The sequence below is a fragment of the Arvicola amphibius genome, chromosome 11 (genome assembly GCF_903992535.2).
Source record: "Arvicola amphibius chromosome 11, mArvAmp1.2, whole genome shotgun sequence".
NCBI lineage: Eukaryota > Metazoa > Chordata > Mammalia > Rodentia > Cricetidae > Arvicola > Arvicola amphibius.
This window is the reverse complement of record NC_052057.2, coordinates 14,385,382-14,411,672: the sequence shown is the minus strand read 5'-3', so window position 1 is coordinate 14,411,672 and position 26,291 is coordinate 14,385,382. Positions and strand designations below refer to the sequence as shown.

At 37.9% G+C, this 26,291-nt stretch overlaps 1 protein-coding gene across 1 annotated transcript; it reads left to right on the top strand.

Moving 5' to 3' along the window:
- The first annotated feature begins 1,448 nt into the window (after positions 1-1,448).
- Positions 1,449-23,304, top strand: Mlf1 (myeloid leukemia factor 1). The gene is made up of 7 exons (XM_038347673.2): positions 1,449-1,595; positions 11,928-12,072; positions 15,427-15,510; positions 16,519-16,647; positions 18,452-18,611; positions 20,856-20,994; positions 22,740-23,304. Exons 1-7 carry the CDS (start codon positions 1,549-1,551, stop codon positions 22,843-22,845), a joined length of 810 nt encoding a protein of 269 aa, XP_038203601.1. The 5' UTR covers positions 1,449-1,548; the 3' UTR covers positions 22,846-23,304.
- The last annotated feature ends 2,987 nt before the right edge of the window (positions 23,305-26,291 follow it).

The window sequence follows — 26,291 nt, the reverse complement described above, 5'->3', positions numbered from 1 at the left end:
ACCAGCCTGTCCCTGAATTCAAGTTCCTGTGTGTTTCAACAATGGGGTGAGCTTCCATGCAACAAGATGGGACTTTTTCTCACGGTTTTCTTTATTTAGCCTCTGTGCAGATGTATTTTAAAATTATTGTTTGTAGTGCCACGGACTGTATTCCTTTTATGGTTTTTCTTTAAAACTACGATCTCTCACACATTCGCTTTGTACCAAACAGAAACTAATTCCTGGTGTCGTATGGAAAGTTTTGCCATCGTGCCGAGCATCACCCTGAGGCCAGAGGAAAATTAAAATAGCCCATGTATTTCCTGGAAGGGCTGTGTCATCTTAGACTGTGAAGCCTGCCCTGCCTGAAGCCAATAGTCTCAGGGAAGCAGACTGCGGAGAAACCTGGTGAAATGGGGGGAGGGATAAAGGTTCAAAGGATTAAATTTCCAGCTCCAAAAATAACCCTAAGTACTCCTGCCACTTCCAAATCAGGTCCCGAGTGGCAGCAAGCCACCTCTCTCCCACAGGGCCCTAGGAATCATGGACACCCTTCCACCTCCACAAGGGAACTCCCCAGAGAGTGTGGGAACAGGGAGTTGAAGGTACAGACACCTTTTCTCCCTTCCTTGCCATCATCCTTCGTCCTTCTCTTTCTCTAGGTCTTGGAAGGGCCTCTATAGCACTTTCCAAACATCCCAAACATCAGCAATTGTACAATAACTTTAATGTTGCCCCTTCCTCCATAATACCATACCCAAATCTCACCAATACTATCTCTTGAAGACCACTAGAAAATGTTTGGTCTTATCATTAAGGTATTGCACTGTTTTAAGATGGAAACCAGTTTCCTTGTCATAAATAGGTTTCTTTATCCTATAATAATAGAAATAGAATCTTAGCTATGGCTGCTTGTTTCAGATCTCGGGCCCAAATCCTGCTTGTTAAGAATGCTGGAAAGATGGTTTATTGGTTTCAACATGAGCTCCGGTCCTTGAAATGGACAGGGAGTAAACCGAAAGTAATTTTTATTTTGATCCTCTGTCTACGTGTTTGTGTATTACTTAGAGTTTTAGATCACAGAAACATGTATTAGTTTTCTTTTTGAAATCTGATAGAAGTGAATACACTACTTGATAACTGCACTCAAAACGTTTTTTCACTTTTTTTCATTATTTGATCAGCTACCACCAGAGAACGATCGGGACCAAGGGCGATTTGGTCATAAAGAGCTGGTCTGCCGTTCTGGTTCCCGCGGCTCTGATACCAAACTGTCTCTGGGGAGCCTCGCTGAAAGGTCCCAGCGGGCCTCGAGCCAAACTTCCAGCCTCCCGTGTGTTTACCGCAGTTGCCATGGCAGCCTCGCGCCGGCCTCCCCTTCCCCGCCTCCCTTGGTGACGTCACAGAGCCTGGGCCAATGGAGTGGCAGCAGGGAGTCAGGCCCCGCCTTAGTCGCGGGCGCGGCCTTGGCCGCTGGCAGACGCGCCGGGCGAGTGGAAAGCAGGCTGGGGGCGACGCGGCGAGCTGCGCCCATTTCCACCCGCGCCCGCCGCCAGCCGCGGAGCCACGATGTTCCGGATGCTGGGCAGCAGCTTCGAGGACGACCCCTTCTTCGCGTGAGTGTGTCAGCCGCGCGCACGCCCGGAAGGCGAGGGGACCCGGCAGGTTGTGGGTGTGAGCGGTGGGTGTGAGGAAGAGTGGGTGTGAGGAGGAGTGGGTGTGAGGAAGAGTGTGAGGAGGAGTGGGTGTGAGCAGGAGTGGGCGTGAGCAGTGAGTGTGAGGAGGAGTGGGTGTGAGCAGTGGGTGTGAGGAGTGGGTGTGAGCAGTGGGTGTGAAGAGGAGTGAGCAGTGGGTGTGAGGAAGAGTGTGAGGAGGAGTGGGCGTGAGCAGTGAGTGTGAGGAGGAGTGGGCGTGAGCAGTGGGTATGAGGAAGAGTGTGAGCAGTGGGTGTGAGCAGGAGTGGGGTCTAGCTGAAGGGATGTGGGAGTCATTCTGAGCAGGGTTGGGGGTGGAAGGGCAATGAGGGGCCTGAGGTGAGGAGAGGATTTGCTGGTGGGAGGTGAGGACCAGCTTTCTATGGCTGCTGGCGATTGGGGATTGGTTTGGGGTGGCCTGGGACGGGAATCCCTCCTGTGCAGTAGCAGGGCTTAGGTGGTGGCCATAACTACAGCCTTGGTGGAGCCTCTGGTGAGAATTAATTTAATTGATGGGTGGGGGTGCTTCATAAGGTGACAGTCCTTGACTTGAGAAACAGGTGGGGTTGTTTGGGGGGAGGGTGTTTGGGTTTTTGTTTGTTTGGGGATTTTTTTTATTTTGTTTTGTTTGAGACAGGGTCTCACCCTGTTGAGTTGACTGGCCTGGAACTCCGTGTCGACCAGGCTGACCTCGAACTCACAGAGGTCCACCTGCTTCTCCTGAGAGCTGGGATTAAAGGTGTGCGCTAGGTTATAGAAAAGTTTTCGTAGCGTGAAGGCTGTCACCTTGGCAGCGCTGCCCGAGCTGTGCTAGGTGCGTGGAAGGAGTTGGGCATTGCCATGCGACCACCATTTATTTGTTTTCTTTGCCTGCTTCAGGAGAACTGGCCTTGTTTAATTGAGAGCTGGGGAGGGACAAAGAAATGGTGTGTGATGAACACCTCAGGTGACAAGGAGTGGAGAAGTAAATAAGCCTTGGGAAGATAGGTTTCACAATTATCGAGTTTTCTGTTGAGTGTTTGGGTTTATTGTATGCCTACTTATAGCTTAAGTAATGTTTAATTTGAAATGTAATTAGTATCTTTCTTTAAAAACATGTCTCGCAGGAGTGTAACTTAAACTGTTGGATGACCCTCTGATCAAAGGCGGGAAACCCTAGATTTGAGATCAAAAATAGTAACAGATCAGAAACAGACACATCAGAAAGCAGCCTTCCTCCAAGCATAGCAGGAAGAAGTCACACTCTTCAACGCTTTTTTAGCCTTCTTCAGAGCCAAGCAACCATTGTTAAAAATAAAGGCAAATTTGTAGTAATTAACTATAAAACAGACTCATGCCTATAATTAATTTTTTACAACCATTACTCATAGCATAAACACATCTGAGGATACAAAGAAAAATGAACTTATATTTTAGGTAATTTGTCCTTTGACCTACCCCCTTTACTCCATTCCTAATACAATTAGTATTCATTATTCAATACTAAATTAAAGAATTTATTAAGGTGACAAACTTACTAAGCCATCTCCTGACCTTAGGAACACGAAAGGGAAGTAAGACACATTGGTCATACTCTTTTTATATAAAGATTGTACTTAATGCCAACTTTGTACCTGATCATTGGATTCTCTAGTGGTTACTGTAATTTAGAAAATATTCAGTAAACATTGTTTAATGGTGACTTTATCCTTTATGATTCACTGAGCAGTTTGTGTAGTGTTTATTGTTGACAGTAATTACTATTTTCATCAAATAAATGCTTTGATGTTAGAGGTTAGAATTGCCTAGTTAGAATATTACTCTTAAATTTTTTTCTTTTGAAAATAAACTATCATTTAAAAAACCCTACAAATAACTGAAAACATCTCCTATCCAAAATTAACTGGACCCATGGATTTTATAGATAACACTGAAGTATGATGAATATAAAAACAGCTTTCTGGAAAAGTTCCTGGGAATTGGCTGAAAGCATGTACATACTGAAGAGGACCCACCAGATGGGATGAGGGAAAAAAATGTCCACCCTGCACCCAAGCTCCACATGCTCCATCAAAGCAGCCAAAGCTACAAGAGTCAAAACTCCTTCTGGCCTAAGAACCAAGGACAAAGCTCAGAATTACTGTAGTCTCTGAAAAGCAGGGTGTGAGGGTGGGAGTGGACAGCGTCCTGAAGGGAGAACTAGAGAGCTTTCCTGGGACAAATTCTGTAGAAATCTGGGCATAACCAGACTCATAGCCGCTTACTGAGAAGGATCCAAGAATCAAGCAAGACTTACTCTCCCATTTAAGACATAGAATTTGAATTCTAAGGCAGCCACATTAATGACCTGCTTAATTTATCATCCCTGAAGAATGTAACAAAATTCGGAACCTATACAGTACACATTGAGTTCAAAATACTTCACTGAAAAATATGACTCATTTTTTAGATAAAAACCTATCCCAAAGTTAACCAGATAATAGAATTAGTGGGTAAAACAATTTAAAAGTTATAATTTTGCCCCAAATGTGAAGGAGAATAATGATTGTAATGAAAGAAAATATATGACATCTCAACAAAGGAAGTGAAATTTTATGTGTAACATGTCTATTTCTAATAAGTATAAATATGTGTGTTATATATCAAATAGCAATTCTAGAGCTGAAAATTATAAAGCAAAAAGTTGACTGGGTAGGTTCAGTAAACTTGCGTAAGACAAAGCAAGAACCAGAAGTAGTAGTGTGTTTTCAATCAAGTCACTCAGGAGGTAGACATCTATGTAGCAAGTCCCAGACCTGCCAGGGCTACGCAGTGAGAGCCTGTGGCTAGAAGGAGAGAGGCATGAAGAGAAAAAGCTCCCCTTGAATTATAGCATTAAATAATAATTACAGTTCAGCATAGAACAGGGAAAATGGTGACGTTGTGGTAGGTATTTCTGCAGATGTTGATATTTTAGGGTCTTTTTAGTTGTTTTCTCTTTTCTCATTCAGCCTTTTGTTCTTTAATAAAGAATTTACTTGTTCACTCATGACAGTTCAGTCAGCATACACCAATGCAGTTTAATCACAAACCGTGTTTACAGCATTTTAATCTCCTGTGACCATTTTATGCAGACTTGGCAGAAGTTGATGGTTTTTCTAGAAGTTACTTTTAAAATGTTATTTTAGAAACATGTCTGTGGAAGGCAGGCTAATGGTTCCTGTAAAGATAGTCATATCCTAATTCCCAGAACCTGTGACTGTTATTCTGCTGTCAGAAGTCCCATAGGCTTGTTCCTGATTCAGTAAGCTTAAGAGCTTACTCTTGGATGTGTGTTAGTTACCTATTGCTGCAAAAGCTTAGAGAAACGTACAAGCTCAGTGGAGCAGCTCAAGCCCCAGGAGACTACAGTCAAGTCCGTTGAACCCGAGGTTATCACAGGTGTTGTCTATAAAGGGGCATTTGGTTTCAAGTTCATTCACATGTCTGCTGGCTGGTTTAGAAAATGTGCTTCTAAGTTGTCTCATGTAGACGTCTCCATAAGCCTTCCCAGCCATTGTGTATGAGAGACCCCTAAGACAAAACTCAGCCTTTGAAATGTGTGGTTCTGAATGTAACATCCTGTTATTCTGTTATAACCAAGTCCATCTCATGTTCAAGGACAGGAGAGGTTCATGATGGCCTGAACACCAGGGATTTGGCACCATTGAAGACGGTTGGAGAAGTTGTCTATCACACATCTAAATGAGTGAATTCCTTAATATGCTATTATCCACTTTATAATATTTCTAACTTAAGTCTTAAACAGATGAAAAGAAAAGATAGTAGGCTATGCTGCCCAAGGTCACAGTCTGCCGGTGAAGGCTGACTGCCTGTGCTGCGAGTGTGGCACAGTTGGAGCGCGCTCACATGAAGCCTTGGACCCCTGGCACCACGTAAAACTAGGCTTAGTGGCAGAGCCCACACTCCGAACACTCTGGATATAGAAGTAGGGGAATTATAAGTTTAAGGCCATCTTCATCTATGTAGTGATTTCAAGACCGGCCTTAGCTACATGAGACCCATTTCAAACAAAACAAAACAAAGGTACAAATAGACCTCAGCCTGAAAAATAATAAAGACTTATAGCTATGTGGTTATTTTAAAATGGCAAGACCAAGGGTTGTTTAAAAAAAACAATATATAAAGGACTCTCTAACAACCAAGAGCAAAAGACATTTTTAAATGGGCAAGGTATGTCTGTGCACTCATTTCTATCACTTATATAAATAAATACAAAAGAAAATCACAATGATGCGATTATACTACTGTTCAAATAATTGAAATAATAATAATAAATTGAAAAACTAACAGTGCCAAGTTTGAACAAGATCGCAGTGCTGAGAGAGCTCCTGATGACGTTGTGCTCCTGCTATGCAGCCCGCTCTGTGCTTACAGATGGCTGCTCACAAGAAGTGAAATTTTGTATGCACAAAGCCTCGCTAGCACCTGAATACTCCAGCAGCCTTACTATAGAGACAAAAAAACTAGAAATAGTTTTGTGATTATAATCATACACACACACACGCACACTAGGGTTTAGTTAACATTTGGTGAGTAGAACAACATGGGTAAATTACAAAAGTATTATTCTCAGTCAAAGAAACTAAATGTAAAAGATGACAGACTCTATGATTCCATTATTTGAGTTCTGAAAAAGGCAAAACTATTCTGACAAGGCCTGTGATGGTTAGTGTTGATTGCCAACTAGATTGAGACATGCCTAGATTAGTAGAGCGCACCTTTGAATGTCTGTGAGAAGTTTCTGGAGAGCATTAGCTGAGGTGAAAAGACCCACGGGGAATATGATTGGCACTGTCCCCACAGGCTGAAGGCCCAGGTAGAGAGTACCAGGGAGAAAGGAGAGAGCTCGTGGCATGATAGTCACCCTGCTTCCTAGCACTTTGAGAACAGCCTTCCTGCATTTTGTCCTTCTCTGCTATGATAGACTGGAAGCTCTGAAACCATGAGCAGGAAAGTCCTTTAAGTTCTTCCTGTGTGGTATTTTATCACATTGGTGAATCTAATGTGAAGCTTATTAGTGTGAGTAGGATTTGGGAAGATGGTTTTCTGCGAAGACTCAAAGCAGGACTTTGGAGATGATATAGATGTTGTGTATAATTGAGCTTAGACTATAAATTTTTGAAAACTCAAAACTATAATTATTGGATGTTAAATATATTAAAACAAAGCTGAATTCAAACAATTTTTTAAAGTATATGTATACCCACACACAAATTCACTTAAGCATTTGCTGATCCAAAAACAATTACATTTGAAGCAGTTGTGCTTTTTAGAATTTTTTTTTTGACGAAGAAGATGGTGGACAACATGCAGGCATGGTCTGCTATAATCTCGGGGGAAGTTAGATACAGCTATGAGAAGAGTGGGGTGATCGCCAAAAAAATTCTAGTTTTAGTAGTAAAGTGTAATAGGAAACTTAGCAATAGAACAAGAGAAAGTCCAGAGTGTATCCTAGAAGGATTGTCTCAGCTGGGAGGTGCTGTCTCCTCCCTTGGAGGGAGAGTGCCAGTGCCATTGCTCAGGAATGTGACTTGCTTCTGGGAGCCCAGGAAGGAACGTTCAAGTCAAAGCTGGAATCAGCAAGCAGGAAAGAAAACATATTCAGACCACTCCCATTCAGGTCTCCAGTTCAGTTTCATTCCTAGTCTATTTATGCTTAGTTCAGGTGTCACTGTTCACAGTTTCTCTTTGTTCTACGTTTCTTCTCTCTGATCTCTTTTCCTTTTTTTCTGTCTTATTATTTTTAAAATTAATTCCAAAAGAATATAAACAGCTGAATGAAATGAGTTTAATATGAGATATGAAGATAGAATTTGGTAAAGAGAAATTGAGAAGAAAATCAATCTGTAATGGTGGCAGTAGAATATTCATTGAATCAAATAAAAAGCTCATAGGAAAAACTTCACCAATAGATTGGGTCAAGGGGAGTACAGAATACTAGGGCTTTAAGGTGGCTGAATTGTAACATTCAATGACAAGGGAAATTAAGAAATATAAACATAATATCCAAGAATATAAGATCTAGGGGACACTAGGAAAAGACCAATCTATGAATCATGGATATAGAAGAGTTTCATGCTACAGACATAGAAAATATTTTCAATAAAATTATAGTAGAAATTTTCCCAAATCTAGGGGGGAAAAGCTTATCCAGGTGCAGGAGCTATTTAGATTTTCAACTAATGAGCCCGGAAAAAAAAAATCAATCAACTATTTAGGAATTAAACATGAAGAGCAAAGAAAGTACGCAGAAAGCCGTGAGATAAACACCAAGTCTCACATAAAGATGAGCTCATCAGAATAAAAGCAGGTTTCTCAAGCGAAACTCTAAAAACCAGGCAAGTTTGGAATGAAGTATTTCAAGCTCTGAAGGATTGTCGGTCCAGGTAGCCAGTAAAACTGAAAAGAAAGCTTGCTATAATGAAAACTAGTGAAAGAATCGATAATCACTAAGCCAGCTCTTTTCATCTTTCAGAGTGACGAGAAAGAAACATCCGCCAGTCTATAGGAAAGGATAGCTGTGCTGAAACAATAGTTAGCAAATGAGGACTAAGAAAGCACGCGCCTTTATTAGTGGTCTTCCTTCCCTATTCAAAAGACAGGTCAACACATGTAATCTTTGTATTTGCTGCCTTCAAGAAATGATCCTCACCATCAAAGACAGACACAACCTAAGGATAAAAGGGTGGAAAAAGGTATTTCAAGCAAATGGAACTGGGAAGCAAGCAGATATCACTGTTCTAATTTAACAAAATAGACTTTAAGGAAGCAATTCATGAAGAGAACATTACCATCCTAAATATATGTACCCTTATACATACATAAACACACACACACACACACACACACACACAGTTAGATGTAAGGAAAACCCAACACAGTAGTAATGGGTGATTTTAGTACCGATAGATTATTTCAACAAAAAGTAGAGAACCATTTGAGTTGTATGACCTAAAATCAAGTGACCCTACAATATATCTGAAGATCACACATTTCTCAGCAACCCATGGAACCTTCTCTAAAATAGATTTCTAATATGACATGAATTTCTTGTTTTCTCTCTGGTCACAATGGAATAAAAATAGAAATCAACAGAAAGATAAACTGTAGTATGTATTTAAACTCATGAAGATTGAACAACAGACTGTTGAATGATGAATGGATCATTGAAGGAAACAATAAAGGAATTTTAAGAATCCTATAACCGAAAGAATATGAAAATCCAACATACTGGTACTAGATGCAATGAATGCAGCCCTAAGAGGGTAGTTTATAGTTACAGATGCCTACATTAAGAGATCTCTAATAGCTTAATCATATACTATATAGGTCCTTAAATAAAAACAATCTAAACCCAAAATTAGTGGACAGAAGTAACATGGCAGTAATTAAGATGTAAAAATGAAAAAAAATACAAAGTATCAAAGTTCTTTAAAAAGATAAGATTAAAAAAGAGAAACAAAGTCAACAAACCCTCAGCCAAACTAACCAAAGAAAATAGAAGGCACAAATTAATGAAATTAGTAATGAAAGGAGAGACATTACAACAGATAACAATGAAATTCCAAAGATTGTTAGGATGTACCTTAAATAATCATTTTCAGTAAGCTAGAAAATTGTATAAAAATTGATTTTCTGATGCATATGACATACAGAAGATAAACCAAGATGAGATAATTTAAACAGATCTATAACAAGTATCAAGATTGAAGCAGCAATTAAAAAACAAAACAAAGACTTCAAACGAAAGCAGTTCAAGCCCAGGTGGATGCACTACTGAATCCACTGGACCTGGAAAGAACAGCTAACCCCAGTACTTCTCATACTAGTCAATAAATAAAACAGAAGGAATACTGTCCAGTGAAAGCTAGGGTTGCTGTGATAACAAAGCCAGTGCTAGAGATGAGCCTAGAGCTGCATCTGTGCTAGGCAAACACCCTACTGAGCAATGATTCCAGCCACGGGCTTTTTTTTTAAACTTCCAAGGTAATGTATGAAGAAATCTGAACTCTTGCTAGCAGGACTGAATTGTAAACTAATACTGTATGACTCCATAGAGAAGCCCTGTCTGTCTAAGATTACTGGCAGATGTTGGCTTTTCAGGCCTTCGTTGTGGTAATGTCAAAGCACTGGGTTACCAAGAAGATTTATAGAGATGGTGACTAAAGTGGAGAATTCTGGAAGGAGACCACACTGTCGTGGGGAGTTTAGGTAGAAAGCAAGGAGCTATAAGGTTACTTGGCAAAGGAAGTCACAATCATGATGTGCTTTAAATACTCTAAAATGAAAAGTAAATTATTGACTCATGGTTAGTGTGTTTATATTGGAAAAATACTGGAAAATTATTTGATACTGAAGTATTAAAATGTTTAGGCTTTTCAATCGAAATTGCAGTGAAAGAGTTAGCATACAGCCGGGCGATGGTGGCGCACACCTTAATCCCAGCACTCGGGAGGCAGAGGCAGACGGATCTCTGTGAGTTCGAGACCAGCCTGGTCTACAAGAGCTAGTTCCAGGACAGGCTCTAAAGCCACAGAGAAACCCTGTCTCGAAAAAACCAAAAAAAAAAAAAAAAAAAAAAAAAGAGTTAGCATACTAAGGAACTTGATACTTAAGTACATAGAAGAAGGGCTGGAACAGTATCATTTCTATGTATTTTTAAAGTCTAATCTCTTTCCCTGAGAAGCAGCTAGTGATAGAATAATAGGGAATGATGTTCATACATGAAAAAGGAAGTGAAACTAAGAAAAGATTTATTCAACTTAGTAATGTATCAGATATTTTGTGTTTTCAAGTTACATATTGTGATAATGATAACAGGAATATTTGATATTATCCTTATTTTATAGTTGTGAAAACTTGTCTCCAGAAGAAATGCTCAAATTCTTATTAATTCAGGTACCACAGATTCAAAGAGGACCTTGCTCCTCAAAAGTTGAGTTAAAATCACCAGGGGTACATATTCATAAATCAGACCCAGAGCCAGTATGATTGATCATCATGGTAGTTGTGAACAAGGGTCTGTATTGTTAGCCAGCTTGACATCATGGTAGGTGTGAACAGGAATCCGTATTGTTAGCCAGCTTGACATCATGGTAGGTGTGAACAGAAATCTCTATTTTTAACCAACTTAATAGTTGGTAATTTCAAAGAAGTTTGACAACATTTCTTGAAGCTTGGTATTGAGATATTTTGGTGTTTGATTATTGTAAAAATTAGAATTAGTAAAAATAAAAATTAGTCTTAGAAGCAAGACATGGTGGCACACATTTTTAACCCCAGCTCTTGGGAGACAGAAGCAGATGGATCTGTGAGTTCAAGGCTAACCTGGTCTACAGAGTTCTAGCACAGCCAGGGCTACACAAAGAAACCCTGTCTTGAAAAAAAAAAATTAACCTTATAAAGATTATCTGTTTCTTTGGCTTTGACTATACAGATATAATCTGTATTTTTATAGTGTTCTTAAACATAAATATGTTTCTCAATGACAAACTCTCAATAAGGAAAGTTAAAAATAAGCAGTGTTATTTTTTGTTAAGACTGTGTGTGTGTGTGAGAGAGAGACAGAGACAGAGAGAGAGACAGAGAGAGAGGAGAGAAGTGCAGGAGCCTGTAGAAGGTGTGGATCCCCGGGAACTGTAACGAGATGCAGTTGCGAATCTTCTGGGGGTACAGGAACCAAACTCCAGTTCTCTAGAAGAGCAGCAAGCACTCTTTCCTGAGCTATCTCTCCAGCTCCAACCAGTATTATTATATTTCAGGAGAGTTATTTTCCAAACTTTCATTTCTGCATATTCAATTTAAAAAGAAAACTTTGGTAGGTTATTTGTTACCCATGGAGTATTCAGCATAGATTGTTCTTTATTAACCCTGTAGAATTTTTAGACTTCCTGCAGTGGTCTTACAAGATAGAAATATTTTTTTTCAATTTTCCTCATCTTAAACTACTTATAACATGGTAATTTGTATTTACCATTTTTATAGAACATGAGATGAAAGTATATTTTATTAGTATAATAAATGTAGGGGATAGCAAATGGGATAGGATTTATTTATAAATTTATTTATAATTGTATTTATAATACTAGGACTTTTATTAAATAATGCTCTTCTAAATTGTAATATTTTGTTACCTTAATAATTACATTAATTCCCAAGGTTCTTTGTAGTATCTGTATTCCAGTTTTTCTTAAATTGTAACATTAATTTTTCATTATTCTGTATTCTCAACAGTGATTCCTTTCTTTCACACCGAGAAAGTATGCGCCACATGATGAGAAGTTTCTCTGAACCTTTTGAAAGAAACTTGCTCAGTGTATCTGATGGTAGAGGAAGAACACACAATCGTAGAGATAATGATGGTGAAGATTCCTTAACTGTAAGTTAAAGAAAGCAAGCAAGAAAGTTCTGTCAGAACATGATTAAAAAAATATAGAAGTTACATACTTAAAATGATAGGGTATAACTAATACTTCTACCGTGGAAATATTTGTTACATAAATGGGGAGACATGTTGAAAAGCTAAAACTGGGAACATTAAATTGTTAATGGTACAGAATTGCTCTGTGCTATTAAAACTTTAGGACCACAAGGTTGTACAATTATAAGCAATACTAGGCCATTGTTTCTTGCATATTTCCCCTCTGAGAACTTCCTCCCCTATGCTGAATTAGAGCCAGCAGGAACTCCTAGAACCACACACTTCATATTTTAAATAGTAACAAAATCTAGTGTGGTGTTCTATCTTTATTGGATCACTAAACTCTGGTTGGGACACATTAGACATTGAGAACTTATTAGCCTTGATTTCAGAAGACTTGTGTAACTGCATATTCTCAGCAGGATTATCTAAGAGCCAAACTGGGAGGGCACAAACAGAAGGCAAAGTTTACACATGTGTGTTAACCATTGTGGGTTTCACCTCCTCTTTCTGTTACTTTTCAGCCACCAGGAATGACATTTCCATAAAAATTAATCTTCACAATTGATATGTAGATATTTAGAACTCGGCAGGCATATGATTGATCAATCCACAGAATTCTAGACTACTCTAGAAAAACATTTTTCATGTTTTCTTCACAATAAGCTTAGTGAGAGCAAAATAGTTTGGCTCATCATAAAACCTGATAAATAAAATTGCCTGTGCTTTACCCAGTCATACTTAACTTTTTTTTCATTAGTAAATAGTGTCATTTATAGATGCTATATCTATAATATTATAAATTAATGTTACATGTTGAGACACATTTACATAATTTTTAGTTTAATCCATTTTTTAAAGCTAAAAAGTAATACCAGGAAAAATCAACAGTGCAAGAGCACATTAATTATGAATGTTGAAAATCATTTGAATATTAAAATAGTTTTGTATTTGCTGTAACCATAGCAAGTGTATTTTTTGGATAAATGAACTACTTATAAGCTTTCATGAAGGGAGCAAGAAAAGGTAATTTTGTTCTTACTTTAAGCATATAAATGAAACCTGCTTATAGTTCAGCTGGAGAGGTATGGAAGGCATTTATACAAATCAGCAGTCACTCCGTTGAACACCATTGGAGCGGAAGTAACGTCTCTTCCACGACACTGCATTTGATGATGAACAGTGGTTTGGCTCTGCAGTGCATTTTTTTTGTTTTAGGTGTGGCTATATAATAAAGGCAACCAGAATTTATTGTGTATTTTTTTCTAGGCAACAAGTTTTTCTCTTGTGCCTTTTGGAAGGCTTGGTGGTATGGTTCGTGTCATTAGGCAGAAATTATTTTCGCTATATTTTTAACATATTTTATTAACCCAAGCAAATGAGTTTGCATGCATCTCACTAACTTCCATAGTGGCTTTTAAGCTTTGTACTGGCAACTTTTGTTGCATGTATTAAATTTACCCAAGAGTGCATAAACCTTGGTTTTCTAAAGTAATTACCAGAGTTGTTAGGACCAGGGCCTGGGTGTGACTTACCCACTGATCATCAGTAAGCCAGTTAAACAGACAAGTACTAGTGAAGGCGAAAAAGAAGGGATGTGTTCAGTGCTGCCACTCTGGGGCCTAAGGCCCAGAGCCTTCCCAAGCCCATCTGCAGGGTCTTCACGTGAGACTTTGGTACAGAGGGAAGGTGTGCAGATTAAGTAAGCAGTCCTAGTCACTGTGTGCTCCCAGCCGTCACTGACCCATCCTTGACTCAGCTCCAGTCTCTTCTGCAAAGCACCCAACACATTGAAATAACTGTGAAATCTCTTCCTGGGAGACAAGTTCCTCCACTGGATAGTACCAGGCTTCAGCCTTTCTGTTTTCCTACCATGAAATTCCTGAGGAAAATCCAGTTCCTAGGGGATTATTTCAATAGTCTGATAACCAAAGAGAGGCACAAATAGGTTTTTAGAATATCTTCATTTCTGTCAAGATCATTGGTTTTCAGCTTTCCTAATGCTGTAACCATATAATACAGTTCCTTACATTGTGTTGGCCTCCCCACCCATAAAATTGCTTTTCTTGCTACTTCATAATTGTAATTTTGCTACTGCTATGAATTATAATGTAAATATTTTTGGAGATAGTTTGCCAAAGAGGTTGTGACCCACAGGTTGAGATCAAGATGGTTACAGTAAATCAATCAAAATGTAAAATTAGTCTTCAGAAATGGAAAAGTAGGTTTTGAGGGAACATTCACGTGCTGTTCAAAGAAACTTGATAATTGTGTTTCAAAGATGGACTTCCACATGCCTGTGCTGACTTCTCACAAGGTGACAGATTATGATGTACGGGAACACTCAGACTGGCTGCTTTCTCTCTGACTTCAGGTTTTTCTTGCTGCCTTTACAAGTATGGGTATTCTATAGCAGACCTGCCAGCCTGTTTGACTAGTTTACTAGTTTCTAATGCCAGCAAAGAACCCAAGGATTGGAACATAATAAACTTAGACTGTTTGTAGCTATATTTTCATTAAAAGGTTATTTTCATTATTTTGCACTAAATTTATTTGAGTCTCTGAAGTTTGAGATGATACTTGTCCTTTCTGAGGACCTGATTACAGAAGAAAGCAGCGTATCACAAAGACACTAGTAAAATGGTGAGGAGGTGTGCACTGTGGTAGCACACGGGAAACACAAGACCGCAGCGCAAAGCTTTTGAGTGTAATGGTGAAGATCAATTAGAGGTGAATTTTAAAAATATAGTATTTATGTGTGGGGATTTATACACATTTGTACAGGGTCCAAAGGGGCCAAAGAGAGTGTCAGATACTTGGTAGCCGGAGTTAGAATTACAGGCAATAGTGAACTGCTTGCCTGCTAGGAACTGAGCTCAGGCCCTACCCAAGAGAGTATGTGCTGTCTGAGCCCTCCTTCCCTAGAGAAGACTTAAGGGTTGGTAAGAAGATAAAAACGCATGGAGGAGAAAGGAGGACTCTGGCTTAAGAAAGCTGACTGTGTATAAGTGTATATACAAACATTTGTGTATATGTATTATATGTGTGTGTGTGTGTGTGTGTATCTAGGCGTATAATATGTGTATATATTTGCAGTCTTCTGACTCCCTAATTTATGTTGTCTGTTTATGATTTTTGCATCTGGTCCTTTTTCTTTAGCAAATCACTCTAAATGTGTAGCCCTTAAATTATTTTTGCCTAGTTGGTTACTGCATGATACAGTAAATTGGGGAATGTTTCTTAACTGGTTTGGGAAAATTTATATGTGCTGGTGTTGTAGTTAATAATAACATACTTCCTGATATCCTGTAGCATGCAGATGTCAACCCTTTTCAGACAATGGATCGGATGATGTTAAATATGCGAAACAGTATGCAGGAGTTACAGAGAAACTTTGTAAGTACTGAAAACAGACTGATGAGAACACTATTTTCAAACATCTTTAACCACAGTTAGCATAGCAAAAGAAATGTTACATGGCTAACCCATAAACAATATTTCATGAGTAGTACATGTAATAATTAACATTATTACATAATAAGTTGCATGATTAACCCATATACGATTCTTAGGTAATTGATTCCTGAAACAAAAGTTTAAGTGGTTATATTAGAATATTATAATTATAATAACAGCTTGCAGATATTTTCCTCCTCAATTAAAAAATTATAATTATATATCATTAATTTATTTTCAACCTGATGGTCTGATAAGTCACATTGGTTGGCTTACAAAAATATTATGAGTTGCTATTGTAAAGGAACACTTTCTATACATTTGCATGTATTATTGTTACCTATTTACTTCGAAAGTTGCATTGCATGTTAGTAACTACGTTTCAATATTTTAAAAAAAATCTCTGAAAACAAAACTGGTTTGGATGTTAGATTAGCTCCATACAGTCTTAAGTATTATAAATGAACACTAATATGGCTATTGTTGTGTTTATAATATTAGCATCAAACCAAGTAACTTGGTTTGATCTGAAGGTGACCTGTATCATTTCAATATCCAATCTGAATTCTATGGATCATTTAAGAATGCTAAAATCTAGGGTTTTAGCAATGGTTTTAGGAATATATCAGTCTGGTACCCAAAGAGAGTGTGACAGTTCCTGGTACATTCCTAGTTCACTTGATCTTGATTGGCAGGACATTACAAGAGATAGTCTCTGCCTAAGGAGTGCATCTTCTTTATCTAAATCTAAGCTACACAAACTGGGATTTGAATCACTTGTTATTCTTTACACAAGAAATAGAAATTAGCACCAAAAACCGAAGTAGATTAGGGCACCTAGTTCCATTTTGAACAACTGTACTGTATAGCTAATAGTATTATTTCAACTCTTGGCATTCATTCTTTATATTTAACTAGAATCTTAATTTACATTGCCTTTGTCTCTAGGGTCAGCTTTCAATAGATCCGAATGGGCATTCGTTTTGTTCTTCCTCTGTCATGACCTATTCCAAAGTAGGAGATGAACCACCAAAGGTGTTCCAGGCCTCAACTCAAACCAGGAGGGCACCAGGAGGAGTGAGTTTTATTACTGCTGGTTTTAGACCAAGTCTTACTGTGTAGTCCCAGCTGCCCGCAAACGTGGAGCAGCCCTGCTGCAGTCTCCTACGTGAGGAACTGCTGGTATAAACTACCATGCCTGGCTCTGAGTACTTCTCTATGGAGACCACTAACGTGCAACTGTGGGTAGTTGATGGAAGTTGAGGTTTACCGTCACATAAATATCTGTTGATCCTTATTACGTTTGTGCATTGATAAGACAGACACTAAAAGAAGCCTTTGTTTCATGAAATGTCTACTTGGAGTTTATATATGAACTTAAAACTTAAAGTGTTGCTGGGTGGTGGCGCACGCCTTTAATCCCAGCACTCAGGAGGCAGAGGCAGGCGGATCTCTGTGAGTTTGAGGCCATCCTGGCCTATAAGAGCTGGTTCCAGGACAGGCCCCAAAGTTAACAGAGAAAAAAACCCTGTCTCGAAAAACCAAAAAAAAAAAAAAAAAAGTTAAAGTGTACAGAAAGGATGTATAATAAACCCATATTCCTGCCACATAGATTAATTAGATCAGCATTTTCCTCTTTTTCTTTTAAGATAATTTTTTTTTTTAATTTTTGAGGATGATTTTAACATATACTTCTTCTAAGATCACTTTTCCTATCTCAGGAGACAACCATTTTCCTATATCTGGAGCTTGTCATACTTGTATATTTTTATTTATTCTTTATGAATACAGCATAAAATATAACATTATTTTATAAGTTTTTAAACTTTGCACAAATAGTATTGTTTGTGTCGCCACTGCTCAGCAGGATGTTTCAGAAATGTATTCAAGTTGCACCTGTAACACAGGTTTCTTTAGTTTTTATTTTAATTTCTGGTTTTGTTGGTTTTGAGGCAGGCTCTTACTCCGTAGCTCTGGCTGTTGGCTTGGAACTCAGTGTGCATACACTAGCCTGGCCTTGAACTCATGGAGCTCCACCTGCCTCTGCCTCCTCAGTGGCCCACCATACCTAACTTTTTTCTTGTTAACTGCTATGTAGCACCCGGGATATAACTATAACACAGAACTTTATCAATAATGCCATGTAAAGGAATCTAAGGATAGTATCTCTGGGCTTTTAGGGTGTGCATAGCCCCTCGCCTTTAAAAATTAAATTAAAGTTACCAACTTACTAACCCATAGTGATGAAAATTCTTGGCTTCTACAAACAGTAACATAAGAATTCCCATTTCTCCGTTGCCTTGTAGGTCGTGGGAAGATTTTAGATTAACAGAATAATGAATGTAAAGTAATTAATTTTTAGTTCTGATGTGTAAACATACCTATTAGTGATATCTTTGCATCGTTTAGCAAATTTACTAGTGTTTTACTTTGCTGAACATAGTGAAGTTCTAATGTAAACTGGTGTAGTCATAGATGTCACGTGGAAATCATGCTAACAGTCATTGGCTGGCATGAGCACTCTGGTCCACTCCGGGTGTTGGTGGGTGTGGTCACTGGAGCAGTGGCTGCGCTTATCAGCTTCCATCCATTGCATTGTCAGAGACAGTGTTACAGATTTATTATTTTTACAACTTGGAAAATCTTAAAATTGTAAACAGTTAAATATTATCTTTATTACCATGCCAAGTTGATAATGGAGCTTTTTTATTAATTAATTATTAATATTATTTATTAATCATTTTATTAATTGTACAAAATAATGAACTTGGTACAGCAAATCTGTGGCCTTACTTCAATAAACAGAGCCTGACGAATGTAGAATTAAATCCATTCTTTAGGATTAAATACTAGCTAAATAACTTTTACCTTATTTTTCAAGATAAAAGAAACCAGAAGAGCGATAAGAGATTCTGACAGCGGCCTAGAGAAAATGGCTGTTGGTCATCATATCCATGACCGAGCTCATGTTATTAAAAAGTCAAAGAATAACAAGACTGGAGATGAAGAGGTCAATCAAGAGTTCATCAATATGAATGAAAGTAAGTTGTCACACAAAATTTATTTTTCAAAAGGTAAAATAGTAGCTGCATTCCTAGAACTTCATGGATTTTTATTAGGATAAGGAACGTGTAGGAAGTGCTGGTCAGAGTATTCAATTGTGGTTCTGTCTCCTAACAAATTTTACCTTGACTTTGCGAGGTGTTGTTCAGTTTTCTTATAAGCGATAGGATGAAAGATTTGGAGTTCTTTCTTAGTAATATTATCTAACTGAAGGCAAAATGAGTTTACTTTGTGATTGTCAAGAAGCTTAAAGGAATAAATAAAACTCAATCATAACTTCAATTCCAAAATACCATCCAGGTTTTGACGAATTTTTTAATAGTTGTATGTATATATAAACATATTTTCCAACTTGATATTTTGCTATTTTGTTCATACTGTGCTCAATTTATTTCACCATTATAACTATAAATACCTAATTTTTAAAAATATTCTGTTACCTAAAAGTTTTGTGAATATCTCATAATTTAAGATTTTATAGTTTGTATAGGTAATTGTAATTTCTAGTATATTTTGATTTCTAATATATATGTAAGATAATATACTAAATACCAAGCAAATCTTTCTTTTCTAGATTTTTATATTTATTCTTCAGTACATTAAGCTCTCCTACTTCTTACCTTTTCTTATTATATTTTAAATTACATTAAAATTACTATTAATTGACAAGTTACTTATTTTGTCTAAATAAATATTAGTAATCAAGCTTTTATGCTTTCATTAAAATTGAATTATATTGCAATGTCACATCTCATTTTTAGAAAATTCTTTGAATAATGTTTTATCATAATAATTTAAATGTGTATCATTTCAGAAAAGAAATTATTTTAGATAAAAATGATTATTATGGACTGGTGATACTGCTCAGGGGATAAGATAAATGTACTTATTACTTAACCTACCTCAGGTTTAACTCCAGGTGCCTACATGGCAGGAGAGAAATCATTCTTAACACAGTAAGATGGAAGCCAAATAACTGTAATCATCATGATCTTATCATTAAGGTATATACTGAGGTGCCTAGAGAGACAGAGTAGTGGTTAAGAGCTCATACTTCTCTTACAGAGCACCCGAGTTCAGTTCTTACTGTCAGGATGTAGGGAGCAGAGGAAGCCCTGAGTCAGTGACGTCCTAAAGGAATGTATATCATTGATGTAGGGACGGCCACACAAGGACCATAGCCTCAGACCCGTGAGAAATTGGCAAAGGCATTCCCCAGTAGGTCAGCCTAGGAATTGGCAGTCTTGTTCCTCTAGTCCAAGTGTGAACGTTTACAGAGATTGATCATTGTATACAAAAACTGGAAACTTCAACTTCCTCCTCCTGGCTGTTCTTACAGATTTAGACTGCTGGTCTACAGAGACGACCTGTGGAGCCTAGCTACCCCTCCCAACTATGCTGCTCAGTAAAAACAGGTTTCAGGTTGTTGTTCGGGAGTAGCTGGTGCTGCTCCAACACAGTGCTGGCAGCCCACCTGACCCCGGCTTCTCTGTATGCGTGTTCCTTGTCATTTCTTTGTTCCCTCATCAGCCCTAGTCAGGGTGCCAGGGCCAACCCATGTGGGTTACATCATCAGATGACCCATAAGTACGTGTAACTACAGTTCCAAAGAGATGCCTCTGACCTCCAAGGGCACCAGCATTTACATTCTCATACCCACACATGGACACACGCATATACATATAAATTAAAAAATAAATAACATGCACATATATGTATGTACATATGTGCACTGAGTATTTTATAATTATCAATACATGGGAAAGTTAAGTTTAGGATATTTTATAAAGACAATGTAAAAGAACAAGAACAATCATCTGTGTGTTCTTATAGAAGTTAGTTTACCTACTTCATGACGTCATAATTGATAGTGTTAGGAAACTGACAAGCTTGAGAAGTCAAGTCAGGACCGTGAAGAGGTGAGTAGAGATGCAAATGACTGAAGGGCTGACACAAACATGGGGAGCACCACTACCATGATGAGATGATTCAGAAGTTCAGAAATGCGTGTACTTGATCGTCCAGTCCACACAGAGCAAGAGGATAACCCAGGAGCTAAGTGGAAGCCCATACTACCATAACCAGATGGTCAGTAGGAGAGAAACAGACAAGGGAGATACTGCAGAAGCATCCCCTTCTGTCGGAAAGCTAGACTGCGTGAAGTGTGTGGTGACACACGGCCAAGCTGGCATAGAAACCTAAATACTTGTCCTTTCATATAGGCGATGCTCATGCTTTTGATGATGAGTGGCAAAATGAAGTTTTGAAGTACAAGCCTACTGGACGGCCACACAATCTACAGAACACTAGAATGCGAAGTGTGGGTCATGAGCATCCAGTGTCACGAGAACACAAAAGAAGGTAAAAGCTGTTTCTAAAAGCAGTGCTCTTCATTAAAAGGTGTGCTATGTAATCCTAGGGAGATAGCTCATTCAGCAAAGCTTTGCCATGTAATCTGGGGAGGTAGCTCATTCTGTTAAGGTTTGGTATGTAATTCTGGGGAGATAGCTCATTCAGTAAAGGTTTCGCCATGTAATTGCAAGGATCTGAGTTTTATAACCAAATCCTATGTTTAAAAAAACAAATAGCCTGACATAGTAGGATGTCTCACTGGCCAACCAGTCTCGCCTGCCTTCTGAGTCAAAGCCTAAAGAATGATAGCTAAAATTTCTATGATCTATATACGTGCACACACACACATTTACATGCACCTACCCACACATGTATTCTTACCCCACACATAAACATAAAGTAAAAATATTATGTAACTTTATCTCTTATCACATTCTTAAGAATATCTAAGTTGTATATATATACAGTAACTTTTATGAAAAAAGTAACAACTTTATATTAAATCTGAGTAGTCCATGCAAATCAAAATTTTGCTTCTGAAAACAATAAATACTATTTTAGAGCTGTTCTTAATCGTCGGGGGAAAAATAGAAGACAAAAATCCTAAGGAAACTGTATATACTGTGATGTAGCTATCTTGTGAAGCAAATTCCCAATGTGAATGTTCAAAGTCATAATATCACACAAAGTTAAGATAGTTATATAGATTATGGAGAAAGATTTTGTATTTAGAAAACTTAACTTTCTTACTCAGTCAAAATTCATCATTTAATTATAAATTAATTGTAAATACTTTCACAGTATGTAATAGTATTGTGTAAGTATTTAATGAAATGTGCTTTTTTATGTATACTAGATGGTTTAGATAAATTTTACAAAGTTTTATCTTCTTTGAAATTGCTTTTGGAAAAACTGGGAAAATTAATTTGTTAAAAGTGAATATTAAAATGTATGGCACTTTTATACATTTAGTACATATTCTGAAGTTAATTCAAGTTCTTGGAAAAAACTACAACTGCCCTTGACACAGGATTGGTTCTAGACTCTAGAGAGTGCAGGACTGTTGGAGAAGGCCTCAAAGAACCAGCGCTGGACACACACGGGCCTTGAATAAATTGAATCCTTGTGCAGAGTCCCACATGCTGGCATATTTTCTTTGAAAGTACTTGGTCAGGAATTTAGAGCCTGAATATTTTCTATTAAATGGCTTAAAAATTTGCCTCTATTTTTCAGTAATATTTGTCTCACATTGAAAACTTATGGTTAAACATCTAACATTGCTAAGCTTCAGCACAAAATCTAGGTCCCAGTTAGAGAAAGCAAGTTCATGTTGGCTGTTCTATAAATGTGTGGCCCTAGCAGCTACATTTTCTTTTAGTAGTTCTGTCCGTTCAAATTTTCAGTAGTGAATTTCCACATGATAAAGTGTGCTGGCCAGCATATTAACTGTTAGACATGGTTGACCACGAATCCCCTTTCACATGTGGGTGCTACAACTCAGGAGCTGAATTAAGGGTAAATATCACTAGTGGCTACCATTTTTAACAACACCGTTTAAGCTGCAAGCAATCCAGTACACCTTAGGTAAAACAGCTCCTACCTTCTTGAATGTTCAATAAAGTACTTTTCTAAAGTTCTGGGGAAACTTTTAAGATCAAACTCTAAATTGTAGTAATTTTTAACTTGTTTGCAGTGACTTATAAACCATTGAGTATTTTTTAAATTGTATTAATAGTCATATGTATATTTCTTAGAGAGAAAATTCATCGAAATCCAGCCATTGAGAATGGAAGAAGATCACACGTTTTTGCGGACAAACTCAACATCAAAGGGTCACCTTTGAAAATCAGCAAAAAATAAATAACAGTGCATTTCATTTGTTTAATTGGTTGTTTAACAAAGAAAGTCATGGTGCTAGATAACATACAAAAGACCAATTTGTTGTTAAATTGATACAGTAATTTGAAACGTTCTTCTGAATCTGAATGTTCTTGTAAGTTTTAGCTTTGCATTGTTCATAATTTAGGAATAAAATTTTGATTTTCAATAATGTGATTAAATTGGTAAACATTCTATATAAAACTCTTTAAAGCATACTCACTAAAACTCACATGCTGATTTTGCTTTCTCAGTTATTTTGATATGGACTGCATATAATACATATTATATATTTTAATAATAGATCTTATATATACTATATATAGTATAAGTATATGTATTCTTGCATACTTTACCATGATTGATTATAGTTCTGAACTAGTTCTGTCATTTAGTTCAGAGCACAAAAGTGGATGTTAAAATAAAATATACTCAAGCTTGGCAGTGGTGGTGCATGCCTTTAATCCCAGCACTCAGGAGGTGGCGGCAGACAGATCTCTGAGTTCTGGGACAGCCTAGACTACACAGAGAAACTCTGTCTTAAAAAGCCAAAAAATAAAATACTCTCAGTGTCTACTAACACACACAGTAGAGAGATACAAATCAAAGTTTAGTTTTCTCAAATTTTTTAATTGCTATATACTTAGCTAGCTTAAAAACTTAAAATAGGTTCTATGATGACGGTTAAGGTAAGGCCATTTCAGGCACTGTTGCTTAGCTGTGGATTCCTGGGAATTTCCCTAGCATCAGGTTTCTCCCTAGCCCCATAGTGACTTCCTCTATCAAGATCTCTCTTTCATTGCTCTCCCACTCCATCCCTCCCCCAACTCAACCATCTCGTTCCCTTCCATTTACCCCTCCCAACCCCAGTTTACCCAGAAAATCTCATCTATTTCCCCTTCCCTCTAGGGTCCTTGTTACCTAGGTGTGGATTGTGGTCTGGTTATCCTTTGCTCTACATCAAGTATCCACCTATGACTGAGTATACTCATATTTGTCTGTCTGGGTTACCTCAGGATGACTTTTTTCTAGTTCCATCCATTTCTCCGCAAATTTCATGATACCATTGTTTTTTTTTTTTTTTCAACTGAGTTATAATCCATTGTGTAAATGTACTACATTTTCTTTATCTATTCTTTGGTTGTGGGCATCTAGGCTGTTCCCAAGTTCTGGTTATTTTGAGTAATGCTGCTATGAACACAGTTGAACAAGTGTCTTTGTGGTATGAGTGTGCATCCTTTGAGCATATGCCCAAGAGTGGTATTGCTGGGTCTTGTGGTAAATTGATTCCCAATTTTCTGAGAAACCACCATACTGATTTCCAAAATGGCTGTACAAGTTTACACTCTCACTAGCAGTGGAGAAGTGTGTTCCCCTTACTCCACATCCTTTCCAACATAGGCTAGCTTCAGTATTTTTTGTCTTAGCTATTCTGACAGGTGTAAGATGGTATCATCATAGAACCCTCATCCAGTAACTGATGGTAGCAGATACAGAGATCAACATGCAAGCACCAGGATGAGCTATGGGAGTCCAGTCAACGAGGAGGGAGGGAGGGTTTATATGAGCCAGGGTGGGGGTGTCAAGATCATCCCAAGGAAACCCGCAGAGACCTGAACTTGTGAGAGCACAAGGGCTCTAGACCAGCAGCTTGAGAGCCTGCATGGAACTGAACTAGGCCCTCTGCATGTGGGTGACAGTTATATAGCTTGGTCTGTTTGACAGTGGGACCATACCACTTAGTGGGATGCCTTGCGGAGCCTGGATGCAGAAAGGAGGAGCTTGGTCCTGCCTTAACTGAATATGCCAGGCCTTGTTGACTCCCCTTGAGAGGCCTTATTCTTTCTGAGGAATGGGAGGAGGTGGGTTGGGGGAAGGTGGGAGAGCAGGACAAGGGTAGGGAGGAAAAACTGGTTGGTATGTAAAATGAATAAATAAATATGCAAAAAGAGGGGGGAAAACTTAACTATATTAGTGAACCAGGCATGGTAGCTCATACTTCTGATCCAAACATCCTAGAGAGTGAGGCAGGAGAACTCCTATGAGTTTGAGGTCCTGGACTATAGATTATGTATACAAATATATATACACATATACACTATTATTATTTAATAAGAAATAATCACTTTGAAAAACAATAAAGTTTGTTTTCAAGAAAATATTTTGAAGTATTAATGTACATGAATTTGTTAAAATTTCTTCATGCAGTATAGGGTTTGTTCCATATCACATCCTTAAACTGATCACCATTTATATAGCCTTTTTCTTAAAATTTTAATGTTGCATATTTCTGTCTTGTCAAAGTTCAGTGAGAGATTCCTTTTACATTTAGAAAAGTACATTTTCTGGTCAGAATGAATAATTGATTTTCTCAGAATAAGTTAGATGTATATTTCTGAGCAATGTATTAATAATTCAATTGCTCCTCTTAATTGTACCATTTAAAAATTCAGCCTTTACTCTGGAATTCAAGCATCAGTTCCCAAAGATTTTTGGTGGGGAAATTATTGGCACACACACAAAAAAATGAGGTTTTAGGAAATGATCACATCTGTCCCATGCATGACTGAGAAAGTGACCCTAAAAACCGCCAAGAAAATCTTCAGTATTATGAGAGAGAAGAGAGTGTGCAGGCCACACGGTCCCAGCAGTAATCTGTCCCAAGGTCTACCGGTCCTTGCCGAGTGAGAGACTATCTCTATGGGCTTTGCCTTGTGGAGATCCATCGAGCAAGCATTTATATGCTGATCTGAAACTAGACCACACGGCTCCCAACATCTCAGGATGATTTTATCTAGTTCCATCCATTTACCTGTGAATTTCAGTATTTCTTTTTTTTTTTCAGAATATGAAAGTTTGTTGATCATTTCATTTTTTAAAGGCCGAATACTTCTCCATTATGTAAATGTACCACATTCTCTTCACTATATTTTGGTAAGGGATATCTGGGAAACTGGTAAATGTTTTCTAATTTCTGGTTATTATGACTAGAGCAGCAGTGAATACAGATGTGCAAGCATCTCTGGTAGGGGGAAGCATCCTTTGAGTATACGATGGAATTGACGTAGACCAGTTCCCATTTTCCTGAGGAACCACCCCACTGATTTTCAGGGTTATGTAATTTAGCAGAAACATCCCAACTAGAAATAATTCTTATCACAACGTTTCCTGCTACTAAGACAATGACCATGCAACAAGGAAAAGCTTTTCCCAGGAGGCAAATACACAGTCCTGGCATTTGTATAAAACCAAATCACCAAGTATAAATGGCCCATCAATAAGAGGACGAAACATAAAATTCTTGTTCTCTAAGTAACCTTTTCTGTAAATGTTACTGAAAGTAGATGAGAATTTTAAGGAAAGCTTACTGTAAATAAAGAAACAAGCTAGTTCTACATCGGGCTAGGGAGTTTTGACCTTATGATCGA